General features: G+C 45.6%; 1 protein-coding gene across 2 annotated transcripts in view; it reads right to left on the bottom strand.

Annotated features, from left to right (window-relative positions):
• Positions 1 to 19,991, bottom strand: part of NUP160 (nucleoporin 160) — a 55,076-nt gene that overhangs the window by 20,011 nt on the left and 15,074 nt on the right. For both annotated transcript variants that reach the window (XM_050956671.1, XM_050956670.1), the window contains exons 12-21: positions 18,787 to 18,870; positions 17,295 to 17,465; positions 16,369 to 16,468; positions 13,581 to 13,746; positions 12,806 to 12,921; positions 12,551 to 12,711; positions 8,084 to 8,217; positions 7,035 to 7,105; positions 4,099 to 4,258; positions 3,522 to 3,591 (exon numbers count right to left, since the gene is read on the bottom strand). In XM_050956671.1, coding sequence (XP_050812628.1) covers positions 3,522 to 3,591; positions 4,099 to 4,258; positions 7,035 to 7,105; positions 8,084 to 8,217; positions 12,551 to 12,711; positions 12,806 to 12,921; positions 13,581 to 13,746; positions 16,369 to 16,468; positions 17,295 to 17,465; positions 18,787 to 18,870 — 1,233 coding nt within the window. The remainder of the gene's footprint in view (positions 1 to 3,521; positions 3,592 to 4,098; positions 4,259 to 7,034; positions 7,106 to 8,083; positions 8,218 to 12,550; positions 12,712 to 12,805; positions 12,922 to 13,580; positions 13,747 to 16,368; positions 16,469 to 17,294; positions 17,466 to 18,786; positions 18,871 to 19,991) is intronic.

A 19,991-nucleotide genomic window follows, 5' to 3' on the forward strand; every position in this document is an offset into this window, starting at 1 on the left:
TTCAAGACGTCGGCAGAGGACATTTGACCTTGAGGGGTCAGGGTGTGCGGCGAGTGAGGGAACCAGATCTTTGCTTCAGATTGGTATGCAAAGTCTCATGGCCTTCCCCCACAGCCTGCTTTGTGGCATCCCCAGGGCTCATGACACAACAGCTGAGAAACACTCCTTTAGCAAACAGTGCCAGCTCTCGCTCTCTTTTCTGTTTCCCCTTTCCACAAGACAAGATTACATTTGACAACTGTGCTGAAAGAACGTACATTTGAGGCAAAGGTAAGGTGATGCTGGGAGGCTTCACTCTTAACCTTTGTTCATAAGCATCGAAAGCATGTAGCTACATAGTCGCCTGTGTTCTACCTACCTATGGTACTTATCCTGCCCCACGATTCTAGTATCAGACTGTCCCACATCGAATGTGTTCATCTCGTTCCAGATGGGAACAGAGGCAAAGACATACTAAGGGACTTGAACCTCCACCTCCCGATTCCAAACTAGCTCCCTAACCACTAAGCCATCGTTCCTGTCTACATGTTGGTCCCACCCTTCCCTCATTCAGTAGTGGGGTCAGGGAATCTGTGTCTCATTTTGGATAACAATCTATTTGTGACGGCCAGGATGTAAATCTGGAGTAAATTCATTGAGATTGCTCCAAATTTACATCCATATAAACCAAGATTATATGTAGGTCTTCAGGGGATGGAGCAGAAGGTTGCAGGGGGTAAGGAACAGTCCACTTTTAAACAGGGGACAAAAATAAACGTTGAACATCTTCCTGTTGCCCTTTCTGGGACATGACTAAGGTAGCAGCCCTGCAAGAAAAGTGTGCGTGATCATGCAATCAAAGACCGTACCATTACACAAACACAAGTAGGCAGAAATCAGGTGGCACAAACAACCTTGCCATTTCCTGAACTGAATGCTTTGCAATTCTGACATTCTTTTAGACAGTTTGAATACATGGGGTTTTGTACATGAACTGCAGCAGACCGATCCGTGCCCCAGGTGCAATCCATTTTGTGCACACACTGCAACACGCTGATCCCTGTCCCCAGAAGTAATCCATTTCGGTGACAAAGCCTGTTTAAGTCCTACTAAAATGTACAAGAGAAAATGTGTGCATGAATAATTCAGTAGCGACTGGCCTCCAAGCTAACTACACTTTTAACATTTTCCATCTGTGTGCGGTGAAAGAAACAGGCTGTTTTTCAGTGTAGGAGAGTAAAAAAATTCAGATTTGTAGCACCAAAAGCAACAACTGGGGGAAAAAAATCCCTTTGGCTAAAGAGCATGAAGCTATAGTTCAGAAGGTAATCCTGAGAACTGAGTAATGCACAGAAAACACACCTGGAAATAATAGCTTGTATTGAAAACAATTTCTCATTCACATTGCTACCAACCCACTGAGAGAAGCAGATGGTGGAAAGTTTGTTTATCTGACATATTCTGGAGGCTGTGTTTGGCTAACGGGTGTGTTCAGTACACCACTCACTGACTGAGACTGCAGTTCTCCAAATGGGCTCACAGAAGTAGTCTTTGTTTGCTCTTGAAGTTAACCTGTTTACATTGTTGCATTACAGACAACAGTGAGGACCATGATGTAATAGCCAACAGGTGTCTGGGGGTTCAGATTCCTGAGTTTTAGTCACACCGCCCCACAGTCACTTATCAAGCTCTAGAAAAGGGAAATGCTACACATCTACAGCATCTCACCTTAGAACGGGACCTGAGACGCAGAACTCCCCACCAACAAACTGTACAGATACAGCTTAGGGCCTCCTTTCTGGGCTTTGCTGAAAATAACTAGAGTACTAAACTTCTGCGCAGATCAACTTCAAATACTTCCTGCACAGTCTGTGCTGTATAATCAATGAATTATCAGAGGGGTAACCGTGTTAGTCTGGATCTGTAAAAAGTGACCGTGTCCTGCGGCATCTTATAAACTAACAGACATATTGGAGCATAAGGTGCCACAGGACTCTTTGTCAATCAATTTATTGACATTTATTGAGGAGCTACTCCCAAATGACACTATATTCTTAACTTCTGGCTCTCTCAGGATTAGCATTTATGAGTGGCGGAAGAACATGGAAGATGCTTAATTTTTTTTAAGATTATATGTTCCACATGTGTCATAACTCTCCTACTCAGATCTGAACCTTAGAGTTCAGAACATGAGAAGCTAGCGTGAAACCTCCAAACTTAATTACCAGCTTGGATCTGATATCGCTGCCACCAGCCAGAATTCCAGTGTCTGGCTCACTCTGGTCTCCCCAAAACCTTCCCTGGGGAATCCCCAAGACTCAGATGCCCTGAGTCTCACCAAAGGGAAATAACCCACTTCCCTTCCCCCTCTTTACCTCCTCCCAGATTTCCCCGCCCTGGGTTCTCTAGGATATTTCCTGCTTCAAGTCCTTGAAACACGAGTACCGAGAGATCAATCTCTCTCTCCCCTCACCCAGAGGTTATGCAAAGTCAGGCTTAGTAAATCTAACACAAAGAGATTCTCTCTTCCCCCCCATCTTCTTCCTCCCACCAATCCCCTGGTGAACTGCAGACTCAATCCCCTTGAGCCCCCACAAAAAAAAAAATCCAACAGGTCTTAAAAAGAAAGCTTTATATAAAAAGAAAGAAAAAGACATAAAATGGTCTCTGTATCAAGGTGACAATATACAGGGTCAATTGTTTAAAAGAAAAAATGAATAAACAGCCTTATCCAAAAAGAATACAATTTAACACATTCCAGCAACTACACACATGTAAATATAAAAAAAAAACCAATATAAACCTATTGTCTTACTATCCTTGTACTTAAAACTTGGAAACAGAAGATAGAAAGCCTGGAGATTCCTGTGGTCACTCTGAGCCCAGAAAGAAAACAGACCAAGAACAAAGGACTCACACCCAAAACTTCCCTCCACTCAGATTTGAAAAAGTCTTGTGTCCTGATTGGTCCTCTGGTCAGGTGTTGTTTGTTACCCCTTTCCAGGTGAAAGAGACATTAACCCTTAGCTGACTGTTACTGTGTTTCCCCCATGGTTACCAGGTGTTAATTCCAGCAGGAGCAGACAAACATTTTTCAGAGTCTTCCAAGTACTTATACTTAAAAGAACAATGCGAATATCGATCCCTTTAACGTTTACATCTGTGCCTGGTCCTAGAGGGGACATCCCAGCCAGGATTTCATCCCAGGGCAGGTGAAGGCAAGAAGCCTGTAAACTGAAAGGGGTGAAAGGTGCTAACCCTGAACTGTGACAGCATGATCGAAAGATGCAAAAGGGGCCGAGAGAACATCCATGTGAGTCCATCCTTAATATACTTTCACATTAGGTGGTCTCAAACCCCATTAAGACTGTTAAGTTTTCTTACCCTATCTGGTTACAATAGGCTCCGTGATATGCAAGCCAGTTTCTGGTCTCCAGCTGTTCTCTCCCGCCACAGGGAATGCTTTGCTGGTTGCAAGAGTAAATGGATCAGACACACTGTTAAAGAGACAAAACCATTCGCCATGTGCCGAGAACACTTACCTGTAGCTGGGTGTACTGACAACTGCCCATCAAACATTCTGGGAAGAGGAAGCCAGGATTACTGGGCCATCTGAACATTAGATAAGGAACAGAGCAATTCCTCCATTGTCAGGGAAGAGCTTCAAGAACAGGCTTGAAACATGTAAGCCTCTGGTGCTCAGCATTCACACAAGTCATTCTGTAACAGGGTTTTCCCATCTTAGACAAAACGGGTAGTCCAGCGAAGTCCACCACCTCAGAGAACACCACTACACCCCCATCATGCATGTAAGCCAAATGTTTCAAACCTGGGGGCCTAAAGTTAAGGGTTTAGAACCCATGTGTGAGCACCGAAAAGGTGGCCCGATTTTGAGAAGTTCTGAACACACACAAATCTTACTGAAGTGAACTGGAATCAGGTCACTCTTATTTAGGGAGCTAAATATGGATTCAGGAGCCCAGGACTGACAGCTTTGGCCTCATTAATTGTGAGACATTCCCCATGCTCTCCAGGGAGACCTGCCTATTTCCAGCTTCCGGGTGCTGAGCAAGGTTGTTAGAAACACACCTTCACTCTGGCTTAATAATTCAAGGATACAAGAGTGATAGGAGATCAGCGGCAATTGCAGTGATCAGATGAGGCCAGTTCAAACTAGTTTCACTCAGAGAGGTATTAGGCTGGGAGAAGAGGTGCGATATTATATGTTTTCTGGACACTTCCTGAAAAAATAATTCCACGATTGTCTGAGGGCTGGACACTAAAAGACAAATGAAAGAAGGGTTGACAAGCTACATACACACAGCTTAGTAGACGTACCTTATATACTCGTTCATTAGCCCGTTCATTTATAAGCCAGCCCCCCAAGATGGTTAGGTAAAAACAGCAAAAACTGTATGACCCTTTCATAAGCCGACCCTATATTTCAGGGGTTGGCAAACTTTGGCTCCTGACCATCAGGATAAGCAGCTGGCAGGTCTGGATGTTTTCTTTACTTGGAGCATCTGCAGGCATGGAACCACTCAGCTCCCATTGGCTGGGAACAGCAAACCGCAGCCACAGGGAAATGAGGGGCTCCATGCCTGCAGATGCTCCAAGTAAACAAAACGAAAACGTATTAGATATTCAATTCAATGATTCCATAGAGTTTAAAATCATCAGATTTTGGTGTAGTCTCGTTTATAAGCCAACCCCCCACTCTTTGATGCGTCACTTTACCAAAAATATTCGGTTTATGAATGAGTATATAAGGTAATCTCTTCCTAACCAAATCTGTATACTGTGCTCATCACAAAGAGTCCACAGGCTACTTATACACCCAGCATTTAATACTCTAACACAATGGTTCTCAACCAGTGGTATGTGTAACTCTGGGGGTACACAGAGGTCTTCCCGGGGGTACATCAAGTCATCTTGATATTTGCCTAGTTTTATCACAGGCTACATAAAAGCACTAGCAAAGTCAGTACAAACTAAAATTTCATACAATGACTTGTTTATACTGGTCCATACACTATACACTGACATGTAAGTACAGTAACTCCTCACTTAAAGTTGTAATTATGTTCCTGAAAAATGCGACTTTATGCAAAATGATGTTAAATGAATCCAATTTCCCCATAAGAATTAATGTAAATGGGGGGGGGGAAGAGAGGAGGTTCCAGGGAAATTTTTTCCATCAGACAAAAGACATTATATACATATACAGTATAAGTTTTAAACAATTTTAAACAGTTTAATATTGTACACAGCAATGAATGATTATAAAGCTTGGTTGAGGTGGTCGAGTAAGAGGGTGGGAAATTTCCCAGGGAATGCCTTGCTACTAAATGATGAACTAGCACTTGGCTGAGCCCTCAAGGGTTAATCCGCTGTTAATGTAGCACAGGGGTCCATAACCTTTCAGAAGTGCTGTGCTGAGTCTTCATTTATTCACTCTAATTTAAGGTGTCGCGTGCCAGTAACACATTGTAACTTTTAGAAGGTCTCTTTCTATAAGTCTATAATATATAACTAAACTATTGTTGTATGGAAAGTAAATAAGGTTTTTAAAATGTTTAAGCAGCTTCATTTAAAAATAAATTAAAATGCAGAGCCTCCCCGCACTGGTGGCCAGGACCCAGGCGGTGTGAGTGCCACTGAAAATCAGCTCGCGTGCCATAGGTTGCCTACCCCTGATGTAGCATCACACTCTGCAAGGCAGCATGGACTGAGGCAGGAGGGAGGAAACACAATAGATGCAGGGGAGTAGTTGCAAACACTTCCCTGCAAAAACTGAACATGATGAGGAGCCCATGATATCCAGCTGGAGCGCAGCACTCCCTCCTCGTGACAGATCATGCACGGCTGCACAGGTGCTCACTTTCCAAAGTGCTGGGGGGCGCATGCATGAGTGAGAGAGGAAGATGTGCATTGCCCTTTTAAGTATGCTGACACCACTTCAAGTATGTTGCCCTTTTAAGCAGAGCAGCCAGTTTGGACAGGAAGCGACAGCTTCCTGCAAGCTCCCCCAGCCCCTTCTGTCCCAGAGCCCTGTGACTGTCCCCATCTCCACTTTGTGGAGAAGGTTACAGAGCAGGAGGAGGCAGGAACAGGGGGACAGCCTGACATCAGCACCCCTCTCCCCCCCTCCTCCAGCAAGCAGGAAGCTCCTGGGAGCAGCTCCAAGGCAGAGGGCAGGTCAGGAGCAGCACGGGGGGAGAAGGCCAACTGAACTGCTGCTGAGCCACATACCTTACAGGGAATTATGGGGAGCTGGTTCTAATCCCCACAGGGAGGGGCTGCTCTTCCAGAGAGACATTTTAAGGGAGCATTGTGCAACTTTAAACAAGCATGTTCCCTAACTGATCAGCAAAGAAACAACGTTAACCAGGACAACGTTAAGTGAAGTTTCTGTACAATTTTTATATTCCAATCAATTTATTTTATAATTATATAGTAAAAAATAAGAAAGTGAGTAATTTGTCAGTATTAGTGTGGCTGTGACACTTCTGATGGACAGTGTGGCTAATACAGAGCTGTGCTGTCTGCAGAATGGGGTTCTTCAAGCACAGTGTTTCAGTGTTATGCATGTTCCTCTAGACTAGAGGCTAGTCCACAAAGTGTAACAGCCCACTCCTGCTGCTAGTTATTGTAGTTAACTATGTGGCTTGAGTGGCAGAGGTAGAATGGTTGAACCTGCTGATAAGTGGAAGAGGCATTACAGACGCCCAAACCATTTCTCATTTTCTAAAAACAAAAACAAAAAAAACCCCACTACTTAGGAAATTACTTACAAAAAACTATATTAAAAAAAGAGTTAATAAAAAAGTGATAGGTTGCAAAGTCACGGGAAATGCCTGAGTGGAAGCTGGCTTTACTTTGGCCACACACAAGTTTTGTGGACTACAAGAGGGTGAGTGACGAACATATTGAAAGATAAGCCCCTTGAAACTGGGCACCCAAGAACTAAGGCCCCTCCAAATCACTAGTCATGTCTGAAAGTATGGGCTTAAAGTCAAAATTAAGAGCTGAAGACCTTATAGCACCGCTCTTACCCAGTTTATGTGGTGTTAAGGCTGTGGTGTCTGTTAACTCCAGTACAGATAAGTGCTGCAGGTTGGATTCCCTAGAGGAGAAAAATCTAGCTATAAAACGAGAGACAAGAACATCCTGTGTTACACATTCTAACACTGTTCACGCTGAACCCAACTATTCACTGAAATGACCAGGTACAGCAAAGGCAGATTCGGTACCCAAGGGAAAGTCAGAAATCTAAAATGCTTTGGATATTTTCACTGTCCATTTGCAATACTGAAAACAGAAATGATAATTTACAGTTGTCAAAGCCACTCTGCATCAGTCCAGATTCTCAATTATGACTGCTCCAGGCCAACAGATGGAAAGAGCAACTCACTTTTCAGTGAGTTTTTACTGACCAGTAAAAACCCATTTACTAACCATTATGCCAAAATTACAGTACAAAAATATAAAGAGTTGGGAATTGGGACAGGACGAGAACAAATCAAAGGTGTGAGGGAAAAATCAAACTCTCTCGTCAGTGTTTGATAACTATTTAGACACTTGGTATTTCACAAAGTTTTACTGATCAAACCTAATGTAGCCGCCTAAAAGTAGCTTCCAACAAGTCTCGCAGGATTTGTCTGTACAGTGTCCGGGGGGGGGGGGGGGGGGGGGAGGGAGAGGAGGAGCTTTTGTTTGTGTCTTTGTAGAATTCCTAAAAAGAAGCTTCCGGTCCATCCGCCCAAGAAGAACCATCTCTGACATAACAACATGGTAAACGGAAGCACTTCAGCTGTGGAGCATGAATCTTTCAGGGAGAACAGAAGTAGCGAAACACTAACAATGAAGTGACTCTCCCCCTTCCCGCAAGAAGAAAGTTAGACCAATGATCTGAGTTGACAACAGTCTCAAACTTACATTTAAGACTCTCTTATCACCCAAAGAGGTAATTTCTTTAAGATTCTTACAATTAGAACCCAAGATGCTCTCTCATCTGTCTAAAGGGCATTTCAGACATCTCAAAGAATGTATATGAAACCTAGAACCCACTTTGACTAGAGAGATTGAGAAAACAAGCACTTACAGCGTGTCGACTGGAACGTCCGAAGCCAAGCACTGACTCGCCCAGCTGATCAGGTAATAAGACAACAACAAGGGAGAGGTGCGATGCAGCAGGTCCTGCTGAGACTGGAACAGCTGGCCCCCTCCCAGAATCATCTGTAAGGAGACCAAAGCAGCTGGCATTGTAACTGAGGCCAGGGATAGCTAATGGCTTCAGCTGAGCCAGAAGACAAAAGTGACATCACAAAAAGAGTGTCAAAGGTCAGCATGGGGCCCAGCCTTGCTAGCCATTAGCGGGCAGGGAGCATACGCTAAACGGAAACAGGACACTTACATTCCAAAACATTAAACAGACCGGCACCAAAACAACAAAAAACTGCACATTCATTTTGTTTCATTAGTTCGGGTGCAAGCCAGCATGCAGCTCAGTCCTTACCCAGGGCCACACAGTGAAAGCTTAACACAGAGGTAAGGCTGGGAAGAGAAGCTGTTCTGAGTTCCACAAGGGAACAGGTAATTTTATTAATTATGAAAGGGAAAGTTGGGGCTGAAATTGGTCATTAAGAGGCAGCACCTCTCAGGCCCGGTCTATGTGTAAGTTTTATTGGTATATTTCATTTGGGGGGAGGGGAGGAGGTTAAAAAATAAGTTACATCTGTAAGAGCCTTAGAGTAGATAGTTATATTGGTGTGAAGACGCCTTATATGGATATAGTTATTCTCCTTTCTATGTGTGCATAGCTATAACAGTGTAATGCACCTTTATACTGCTATGAGAGTTTTCTTCATCAAATCATCACTGAACCAGATTTAGATTTGGTTTTGATAAGTCTGGTAAGCCGGTCGTAAGACTCAATCTTGGACTAAGCATTCACAAGTTGATTCAGGCTAAATTAAATGGAATGATAATCAAAACCAGGTCGTCAACTCTGGCTTTTGATTTCAAAAGGACAATGTGACGAATGGCTAGAAAGGCTTAAACATCCTGCAAAATAAATAACTCTCAAGAGACATGTGAGGAGATAATGTTTGTGTTTTTGTGTCTTTACATATGTATGAGCAAGATTGACAATGTAATCAACAGTCCCTGTCTATGCTGTATTCTGGGGAATTAGTTAAAGAAGTCAGCTGGACTGGATAGATCAAAGACTTACACGTGGAGGAGATCTGGAATTTCTTTAAGTCATCTACACAAAAACTATCTGCAATTCGCATCACGAGCAAGAGGGGAAAACTTGTAGTGAAAGCCTCCAGACCCAGCTGGATGAATAACCACCTTAAAGGTTTTTAAGAGTAGGCCAACAGCCTACAGGGAATGGAAAACGAGACTGATCAGCAAAGAAAGCCACATCATAGAGGTTAGAAAGTATAGGAATAAGGTAAGAATTGCTACAAATCAAGCTAAATTAGCTCTTGCCAAGGAAATTAAGATACATAAGATGTCTTAATTTATATAAAAAGAATAAGGAAGGATAAGTCTGGGCCACAGTGCAGTCTGGATGAGGAGATTAAAGGTAATCTAGGTATAGCCCAAAATCTACAACGAATACTTTGCCTTGGTTTTCAGTAAGGGGGATAATGTGGAACATGGGTATGAAGGCAGGATGGCTGATAGAAATGAGTGTCTAGAAATGGAAAAGGCCACAGCTGAAGTGGAAGAAAAACTTGAAGAGCTTAATGTGCTCAAATAAGGGCAACTGGATAATTTCCATCCCAGAATACTACACAAGATACTGCTAGTGTGGTAGCAAGGATTTGTACTACACCCATCTATTTGGGGATAGTACCATATGACTGGAGGATATGTAATATTGTACCTGTATTTATGAAATGGAAAAACTGATCCAGGCAATTACAGCCTGTTAGTCTGACTCTAGCAGAATACAAGACTTTAGAACAAATTGCAAAGGAACGAATAATTAAATTCATGGAGGTAAACTGAAAAAAGGAGACGTACTGCAACACAGGTAGATTGTGCCATGCTAACCTGATTTCTTTCTTTGAGAAAATAACTGAGGTTTTAGAGAAGAGAAATGCAGAAAATCTAATGTGCTTACACTTCAGTAAGGCACTTGAGTCAGCCCCATATGGGAAAGTATTAGTTAAATTCAAGAAGACGGGAATTAGTATAGGAACTGTAAGACGGAGAAGGAACTAGGGAAAGCAGTGGTTTTTGAACCGGTGTACACGTATCCCTAAGGGTACATGAGTTCTCATCATGGGGTACACGTGAAAAATCCTGCGATGGCAGACAACGCATTTTATTTAGTAAAACTTGGCAAACTAACCGTAAGTATATTATGACCCTATTTCAGACGGGGGTACATTGCAGACTACATTATTTGGAAAGGGTTACGCAGTCTAAAAAGTCTGAAAACAGGATGCACTGAAAGATGAACCATCGGACTGAAGGGAGTTCACTAGTGGAGTTCCTCAAGGATCGGTCATGGGGCCAGACTTATTGAATATTTTTACTAATGACTTTGGCACAAAAAGTTGGTGTGTGCTAATGAAATCTGCTGATGATACAAAACTGGGAAGCAGTATCAATATGGGGGTGGCTTGGAATATTATACAGGAAGATCTGGATGACCTTGAAGATTGAAGCAAGAGATGGGATGAAATGCAATAGTATAAAGTACAAGGTCATGCACTTAGGATCTAAGAAGAAGAATTTCTGCTACAAGCTGGGGGCTCCTCAGTTGGAAGTGACACAGGAGGAGAGACCCCTAGGTGTGTTGGTCAATCACAGGATGACTACCAGTAGGGCCCTGTAAATTCCTAGTCCATTTTGGTCAATTTCACAGTCATGGGATTTTAAAAATAGTTAATTTCACAGTTTCAGATGTTTACTTTTGACATATCATGGCATTGTAACGGGGGGGGGGGGGGTGTCCTGATCCAAAAGGGGATCAGGTGGGGCGAGAATCCCTCCCCGCGGGATTTCCACCCTCACTTCGGCACTGATGCTGGCAGGGATGCTGCCTTCAGAGCTGGGTGACCAGAGAGCAGCGGCTGCTGGCCTGGTGCCCAACTCTAAAGCTAGAAACCATGATGGTTGGAGTTTTTTCCACCTTCCTCTGCAGTGTGTGGGTGCAGGTCACTTGCCAGGATTAACTGGGTATATCTCAATCATTTCCTCGTCATTGTGGGGGTCTCTGGGTTGGTCCCTCCAATTCTCTGCCTGAGTCAACCAATAAGCCTAGTCTCCTGCAGGCTGTAATATTTGGGTCTGAGGTCAGTTGTTGGGTTTAGTGCGCATGCGCTGGGTGATGTTGGTGATTTGTGATACTGACGAAGTCAGACTAGATGATTCTGAGGTCCCTTCTGTCCTTAAACACTATGATACAACTACATCCACATGTACTGCTTTAGCTATCCCAGCATGGCTGAAGTGGTACAGCTTTCCAGTGCAGAAAAGGCTATAATCTTCAGTCTGCTCAGTTCAGTCTCTTCTACTGTGATGAAGAGCTGGGGAATAAATGCAAAGAGAGGAGAACCTGAAGGCAGTGCTTTTTGGGAACAAAGCACTGAAAATGCTGCTCCTCTACAGTAAAGAAAGGGATCTGCTTGCTGCCTTAGCGCACAGCACGTCAGCAAAAGAACAGGAAGAGAGCCAAAGCTCCAGCTTAAGGCACCGGGGCAGATCAAGATCCTGAAAGCCTAACAACTCAAGGATCCATCAATATCTAATGAGGTTCAACAAGGGCAAGTGCAGAGTTCTGCACTTAGGAAGGAAGAATCCCATGCACCGCTACAGACTGGGGACTGACTGGCTAAGCAGCAGTTCTGCGGAAAAGGACCTGGGGATTAGCGGATGAGAAGCTGGGTATGAGTCAGCAGTGTGCCCTTGTTGCCAAGAAGGCCAATGGCATATTGGGCTATATTAATACGAGCATTGTGAGCAGATCGAGGGAAGTGATTATTCCCCTCTGTTTGGCAATGGTGAGGCCACACCTGTAGTACTGCGTCCAGTTTTGGGCCTCCTGCTACAGAAAGGATGTGGACAAATTGGAGAGAGTCCAGTGGAGGACAACGAAAATGATTAGGGGGCTGTGGCATGACTTATGAGGAAAGGCTGAGGGAACTGGGCTTATTTAGTCTGCAGAAGAGAAGAGTGAGGGGAAATTTAATAGCAGCCTTCAATTACCTGAAGGGGGTTCCAAAGACAATGGAGCTTGGCTGTTCTCAGTGGTGGCAGATGACAGAACAAGGAGTAATGGTCTCAAGTTGCAGTGGGGGAGGTCTAGGTTAGATATTTGGAAACACTATTTCACTAGGAGGGTGGTGAGGCACTGGAATGGGTTACCTAGGGAGGTGGTGGAATCTCAATCCTTAAAGGTTTTTAAGGCCTGGCCTGAGAAAGCCCGGGCTGGGATGATTTAGTTGGGGATTGGTCCTGCTGTGAGCAGGGGTTTGGACTAGATGACCTCTTGAGGTCTCTTCCAACCCTACTATTCTATGAGAACAGGTTTCTGGGCCATACTCACAGCATCGCCTAGCCTCAGCAACAGCTGCTGTAAAATCAACAAGTCCCGGCAGATTAAGAAGCGGGTGGTGGCCATCTTGCACACACCCCGGCATACCACAGTCACTGCTGTGCCACTACCATAGAGCTGAGAGAGGTTCATTCGCACGTTGAGGGGCTGAGCTGAAAGACAGGATAAGAATGGAAGCTAGGTCAACTGCAATCCTCAAACCTCTACCACCTTACTAGCCGAACTTGAAAGGTTGTGTCGTATCACCTCTTTCCATTTCCAGTTCCACCTCATAGTCCATTTCCCGGATCAGCACCCCAATGGCATGGATAGGGTTTCTGATCTCCTGCAGCTTACTGTGAATATCTTCCATCACATTCTCTCTGCGAGGGCACACAAAATTCACTGGCATCAACGTATGTAATGTCAACAGACCCCCTCCATCAATGGCCCCCATAGTAAGAGACACAGAAGTGAAATTGGTCTGACCGCTGCTGATATCGTGGAAGGAGAATTCCCCTCCACTGTAATAAAAAACATCTTTTTGACCCATGAAGGCACCATACTCAGGGTGAATTCACTTGCTCCTCTCCTACTCACTCTGTAGAGGAATAACTTGTACTTGGCTGAGGATACTGATGTTCCATGAGATGGTGTGCGAGGATCATTCTAAACCCAGCTAGCTAGGGAGGTTCAGCTATTTGGATACACATGTTTTCATGTGAAGACGACTATCCAACTCAAAATTGAAGCTCTCGCTTCTGGATGCCATGGCTCAGAATTCCTCGCCACTTTAATCATTACTGGGGAGAGTTTCCAAGCATCTACAGGATTTAGGAGCACAAACTCCAGAAAGCCAATTGTGACAAATGCTCCCAAATCCTGTAGGTGCTTGGAAAATCTCCCACTATGGAGCTAGAATTCACACATCCTGAATCACACTTAGATTCAGGTAAAGGGCTATCTAAGGCAAACCCTGCACAGACAATTTGTGCATTCATCTTTTCACAAAGGATGTAAGGGAACTCTCTGTGTAACGTACGTGTCATTGGCTATCAAGTCTTCCAGGATCTGCTCTGCAGCCTTCTCTGGAGGCTGAAGGCGGGAGCAAGCCATTTCCATGATGAATGCCATTTCCATGGAAATAGATTCTCCAATCAGCCGAAGGCACTGGACAAGGCACACAACATCGTGAGACATCTCCAGATCTGCAGTGAAAGAACCTGACTGTACTCTCATGCAAATCGTTTCAAGACAAAACCAAGTTAGTTCAGCTCATTTCGTAGGAAAGCTTCTTGGTACAAATTTGCCCCTGCAACACAAGACTCCATCTGGCTCCATAACTAACTAATTAGATAATTACAGACTGACTACATTGAGGAGCTGAAGGTGGTAAGATCTCTGTGCAGTTTTGTTTGAAAACTGGTAATAGGAAATTTCCCTTCAGCCTTCTCCAGTTACAGGACCTGGATGAAAATAAACTGAACAACTGGAGAAAACATGCCTAGAAAATAAAAGTCACAGCCAGACTCGGCCTCTCATGCCTTGGCTCCATGCATTCAGAATGAGGATTCTGCATCCTTAAGCAATTTCCCAGCAGCTCGGAAGGACCAGAGATAGCCCATCCACAGACCCGTTTTGTCTAGAATACCAAGAACAACCGGGCAATTTCTAATCTAATGTATTTTTAAAGACTCTGAACTAAGGAACAGGTCTCTCGAATCCAGGCCCATAATACCTCCACTGGCCCAGCTGTCTGCACTTGGAAGGGTCCTATTGTACCTTCTATTAGGAAACACTTTTGTTATTGCAGTCACTTGCTAACAACTGCTATAGTTAAAATTGCAAGAGGGTTCCAGTCTAAATTCCCTCTAAGCTGCGCAACAGCCTATTTAGCACTGGCCCCAACCTAGCCCCCCCGAACTGGACGGGCGCCCCTCCCAGACCTGCTGGGACCGAGGGAGGGGCGCCCATCCTACAGCCCCAGCCCTGGAGCTGCCACGGTGGAGAGCGGCACCTCTCCCCCAAAGCCCAGGGGCTGCTGTGAGGAGACAGAGCTGGGGGGGGGGTCCTCCCTCTTCGCTGTAGCCCTGGAGCACCCTCCTGTACCCCAAACCCCTCATCCCCACCCGGAGTCCTCACCCCCCGCCCCAACCCTCTGCGCCAGCCCTGAGCCCCATCCCACACTCCAAACCCCTCAGCCTCGCCCTGCCACATTAATTTTGTTATGTGCACCGATATGAAGGGGATGTGTCACAGCCTCCATATTGGTGCACATAACAAAATTCATTCTACACATGGGTGGGAAAATTAGAGCGAACACTGGTTTCAGTTATAAACCACTGTTGTGCTTAAAAGCTTTCAGAAAAACATCACTACTGATAAAACTTTCATCCCTGATCTGTGTCCTAAAGGGGACTTTAAATATTTGCACAAAAAAATCTAACGTTAGCAGTTTGAAACAAGCAAGGGGTAAGACTACTAGGCTGGTGGGAATTCCTTGCATTTCTTGAGTGTCCAGCTTTTCTCCTCTGAATGCACTGAACCTTTAGTGTCTGGGAAATCTGAATTTGGGCAGCAGGCAAAAGAATTTAAGTTGAAGGCAAATGGATATGGATGTGTGGTAACACGTTATACTTTCCCAGTTTATCACCAGCACATGCATAAGCAGACAGTGAGCTGGAACTTTAGTGCGTCCAGGCTGCACATCATGGAATATTTTCTATTCCTGTTTTTCTGGTTAAATGGGTAGCTGGTGCATAGGTAAAATTACAATCAGAACAAGAGATTTTACATCCCAGAACTTTCAGGGGTTGTAGAGGTGAAACCTGAACATCACATAGGCACCGTTTCAATGTAAATACACATAATACAAAAAAACATGTTAAAAGAAATTAAGCCTACAACATCAGGCAATGTCAGAAGGAAAGTTGCCCACGTAGGTAAGGAGTAAACATTCATTCTGACCTGTGAACCCTATCAGTGAGGGCTCATAAAAGAAGGGAAAGCGAAGAGCCCAGTAGAGTGGTACAAACTAGATGTTTTAAAGTTGAATTTTGGGGAGAAGGGGTCTTCGACACTCTTGGTGGGATCAAAAACTGGCTAAGGCACAAGGCTAAGATGATGGTGATAATATGTGAATGCTTCCCTCTATTAAGTCACTATGTGTCTTGACTGGGTATTTTTTAAATGGGAAAAGGCTGCCACCTTTTCCTGGACATGGATTTCCTGGGCATCACTTGCCAACTTGCAGGAAAAAGAGCAGCTTAGAGGACAGGGCATGATCTACATAATCATGGCTGCCACCACTCCATCAAGAATTTAACACCACGCCATTAGGCCTTCCTTGCCCTAATCCTAGAAGACACAACCCAAACAGTTCAGGCTACTGAGAGGGACCCAGATGACATCTGAACCCTGACCACATCTGGGATGTGAATCCAACATTCAGGTATTGGAAACCAGTGAGAGGTGTTCATTCAAAGGGACTGCATCCCCAGAGATAGCAAAGCACACACCCCTCGCATGTTATGCACTGACTGAAGGTTAGAATTCCACTCTTTGATTTCCTTGAACTAAGTCACAGCAACATTTTATCCTTAACGCGCACACACGTGTTTTTCAAGTCTCCAGGCCTTCCAAAAGGGAATCTACCACTAGGTTCAGGCTAAGCAGGGGAAGTTTCAACCCAGACAACTTCAGAAAGTTCTGAGCATGTAAAAAAAGGGATTAGCATGGAAACTTCTATGTCCTTAACTACTGAGCTTGTGACACACATGCTGTAATTTCCTCTACAGTGGAACAGCTTCCCCCACCTCCCTCCCCTTTACCATCCAAGATGGTGCTGTCATCCTCAGTCAACAGATGCTCATCAGGCAAGAGATACAGATGATCCACCAGGGAACAGGGTACAAGGAAAGACAGGAATCCCTGGGAAAGTGAAAGATAACCCATCTTTTAAGTCTTGGTTAGGAAAATGCCCTGGAATCACTTAAAGGACTCCACTGGTAACTCACGACATTCAGACCAGACCAGGGGTGAGCAAACTTTTTGGCCCAAGGGCCACATCTCGGTGGGGCAGTTGTATGCAGAGCCATGAATGCAAGGCTGGGGTAGGGGTCTGGGGTGCGGCGTGCAGTGATGGGGTCAGGGCAAGGGGTCAGAATGCAGGATAGGTGCAGGGTGCAGGAGGGGGCTCAGGGCAAGGGGGTAGGGTGGACGGGTGTGGGGTGCAGGGGAGCTCAGGGCAAGGGGTGGGATGCAGAGTGCAGGCAGAGGGCTCGAGGCAGGGAGTTGGGGTGCAGGAGGGGTTCAGGATCCAGCCCAGCGCTGCATACTTGGAGTGGCAGTGGTGCACTGCGGGGCTTGCCTGCCCTGGCTCTGCACCGCTCCCGGAAGTGGCCAGCATGTCTGGCAGTGGTGGTGGGGGCAGGCAGCTCTGCTGCCCTCACCTGTGGGAACCACCCTCAAAGTTCCCATTAGCTGTGGTTCCCCATTCCCGGCCAATAGGAGTTGCAGGGGGCAGTGCATGCAGGCGAGGGCAGTGCACAGAGCCCTCTGCATTCCCCCTCCACCAGGGACCTAGGGACATGGTGCCAGCTGCTTCCAGGAGCTGCGCCACAGGACTGGCAATCCCAGGGGTTGACTGAAAGCCCTGATGGGTCGGATCCGGCCTGTGGCCTGTAGTTTGCCCTCCCCGGGACTAGACCAGTGCAAAGTGTCTACAGCATAAAGCAGCTCCTGCTTGGTGCCTCACCTTTTTTAGCAGGCACACCATGTTAGTATACGGATTCAGGTGGAGAGCAAGAGGGCATGAAAGTGCTTCTTGGTACTGAAGGCAGCAGGCATAGAACTTGGACCAGAACTCAACCTGTAACTGTCGAAACTCTTCCTGGGAGACTTCGTATTCTGTCACACTGCCCTGGAGCTGGGAGGAGAAAACAGTAGAACAGGTCAGCGTTTGACTCCCCAAAGACGGCAATTCGGCACTACAATAGTATTTTACAGCTCTGCCTCCCACTGAAGGAGGGTTTAATTTTTTATTTTTTTGTGGCTGGTACATTGACATTTTAAAAAGATTAATATAATTCAACAAAGGACCTGTGTCACAGAAAGCTTAGCATTGCACAGCTAGGCACTCACACCTCAGGAAAGGCCAGTTATAGCTATACATGCAACTCTGGTTCTGTCCTCTTCTGAGTACATATTACCTACACCAGCTAATTACATGGCTACATATTTTGAAAACACCATATACAATTTTTTCCCCATACTTTTAGATACAGATATGTTGCACCCTCTTCTGCTGAGTATTTTGGAGTGTGAGCCAGACGAGAGTCCATGAGAGCCACTTCTATAATCCTAGGTACAAAGCTATAAGGTGATGTTAACACTCAGGGTAAACATCAGCTACTTAAGGATAAAAATCCTTACAAGTAAGTGGTGGGTTAATAGACCACCATTAGACTGAGAGCAGGGAAACTCAGAGTTAAAAAGACAGCGTCTACTTGATTTTTCCTTTAACTAAACTACTTTTAAAAAGTTTCCAATAAGCACCTTTCCAACCAGATGCACTTTCTATAAAAAGCAGAGTGGTTTTATAAGGGTTTTGTTGTTTCCCTGATGATGCATAAGAGAAAGAAGATGGGCCGCAAAAGAGCAGCGAATGGACTTGCCAGCCCCCCACTTCCGACTTCCTGCCAGCTAGTCTCTCCTTCAGCAGCAGCACTGAAGTGAGGCCTCTCAATGTCTACACGCCTCCCTGAGGCGCACAGAGGAGCCGTGGTGGGTAAAGACCCATGCCCACTCCTACTGCACTCGGCCACCTACCCAGCAGGCTCTCACTGCTGCAGCATGGAGAAAACGAGCATGCGAGTGATGTGCACAAGACAGGAATTGCAATAAAGCAAAACCTGGCACCACTGTTACTATGCAAAGTGCTCTCTCACTTACAATGTAAACAGACGCTAAAGGAAAAAGGAAGTGCAACTCACTCTGGCACACCTACATCTAAAAGAACAAAGAACTGTACAGGGGGAAAGGAGGGAGAATGGTGAACCTCTGAAGAAAGAGGAATAGTTAAGAGATGGAGAAGGAATTTTTTTTTTTAAATCATGCAACTGCTTTGGGGGAAACAGGGAGGAAATTTAGGCCCTGGGTCATCTGTGGATTTAGTTTTTAACTTTACCTGAGATGTTAAGATACCAGTGATGATTGTCATCACAAAAAACACTCAATGGAATCCTCACCTCGTTTTCCACAGCTAAGGTCACCTCTTTTTTCAGCTCATCCCAGGTCAGATCCATGATTCTCTCTCCTCCTCGGGAAAAGATCTACAAAAATATTACAGGAAACTTCTGTTTTGAAGCACTAGATTTGCCACAAGCCTAAGTGACAGCACAACGTGAAGATGTCAAACAGATGAGTAACGTCACTCCCTGCAGGGAACTGTAGCTAGGCACATGCAGCCAAAATACACCAGAGCGAAGCAATAGCTGGCACTACTACAGGGTTACGCACTTCGCTGTTTACAGATGCTGGACTGTACGCTCATTCTGACCCTTTGCCCCCAATACGAGGGAGGGACTGGCTGTAGTGGGAGTCCAGGGGCTCGACAGAGGGGCTGGCCAGATTGGAGGAAAGGGCTTTCAGCAGCTTGACGTGTATTAAAATCAGGCTCGTACAATGCCCATTGGGTGCTGCAGGCACAGCAGACTTTCTGGTGCTCGAACCCCAAGGTCACTGCCTCCCTCAGATCCACAGCGACCCTGTTTCCCTGCAGTCACTGCTTCCCCCTGGATCCACAGCCTATAGACTCATACAATGAGGTTAGCGGAACCAGGCTTTTCCCATGTTCACCAAACCCACCAACGCCTGGAACGTTCCCAGATCTGGAATTGATCAGATGCCGTTTTCGTTACAGGCAGCGCATCCCCAGGGAAGTGAGCATAGGGCTTTGCTGAGCTCAGCCCATGAGCTCCATAACAGAAGACGCACTGAGTGAAGAGCAAGCCCAGTGGGCAGCTCACCAGGTCCTGCCCGAAGGGAGAAGCAGGGTGGTGTTCTCAGATGCGATAAGGTGCACACCAGGGACCTGATTCTCCACTGTCATACCAATGACTCAAATACAGTCATACCAGGATAAAACTGGGGAGACAGACGCAGAGCCCAGCGCTGCCCACCAGTGTCTCCATCAGAGAATTACGGAGCAGCAGCAACACTGCATTCCCTTCAACTCCTGGCCCTTTCTCCTCCTGCACCCTCCAATCCACGAGCCCACCAGCACTCGCTGCTGCCCAAACCCCTCCCCTCCTCCCCCAGCTCTGGGGTTAACACTCCCCGCCCCCGCACCACACAACGCCCACTCCACCAAGACTAGCTCAGCTCACACCTAGCATTTGTTTCTCCCACTGCTGGTCCTGAGCCACAGAAAGTTCAGCAGGAAACTCCCAGC

Source organism: Gopherus flavomarginatus, chromosome 5 (assembly GCF_025201925.1).
Source record: "Gopherus flavomarginatus isolate rGopFla2 chromosome 5, rGopFla2.mat.asm, whole genome shotgun sequence".
NCBI lineage: Eukaryota > Metazoa > Chordata > Testudines > Testudinidae > Gopherus > Gopherus flavomarginatus.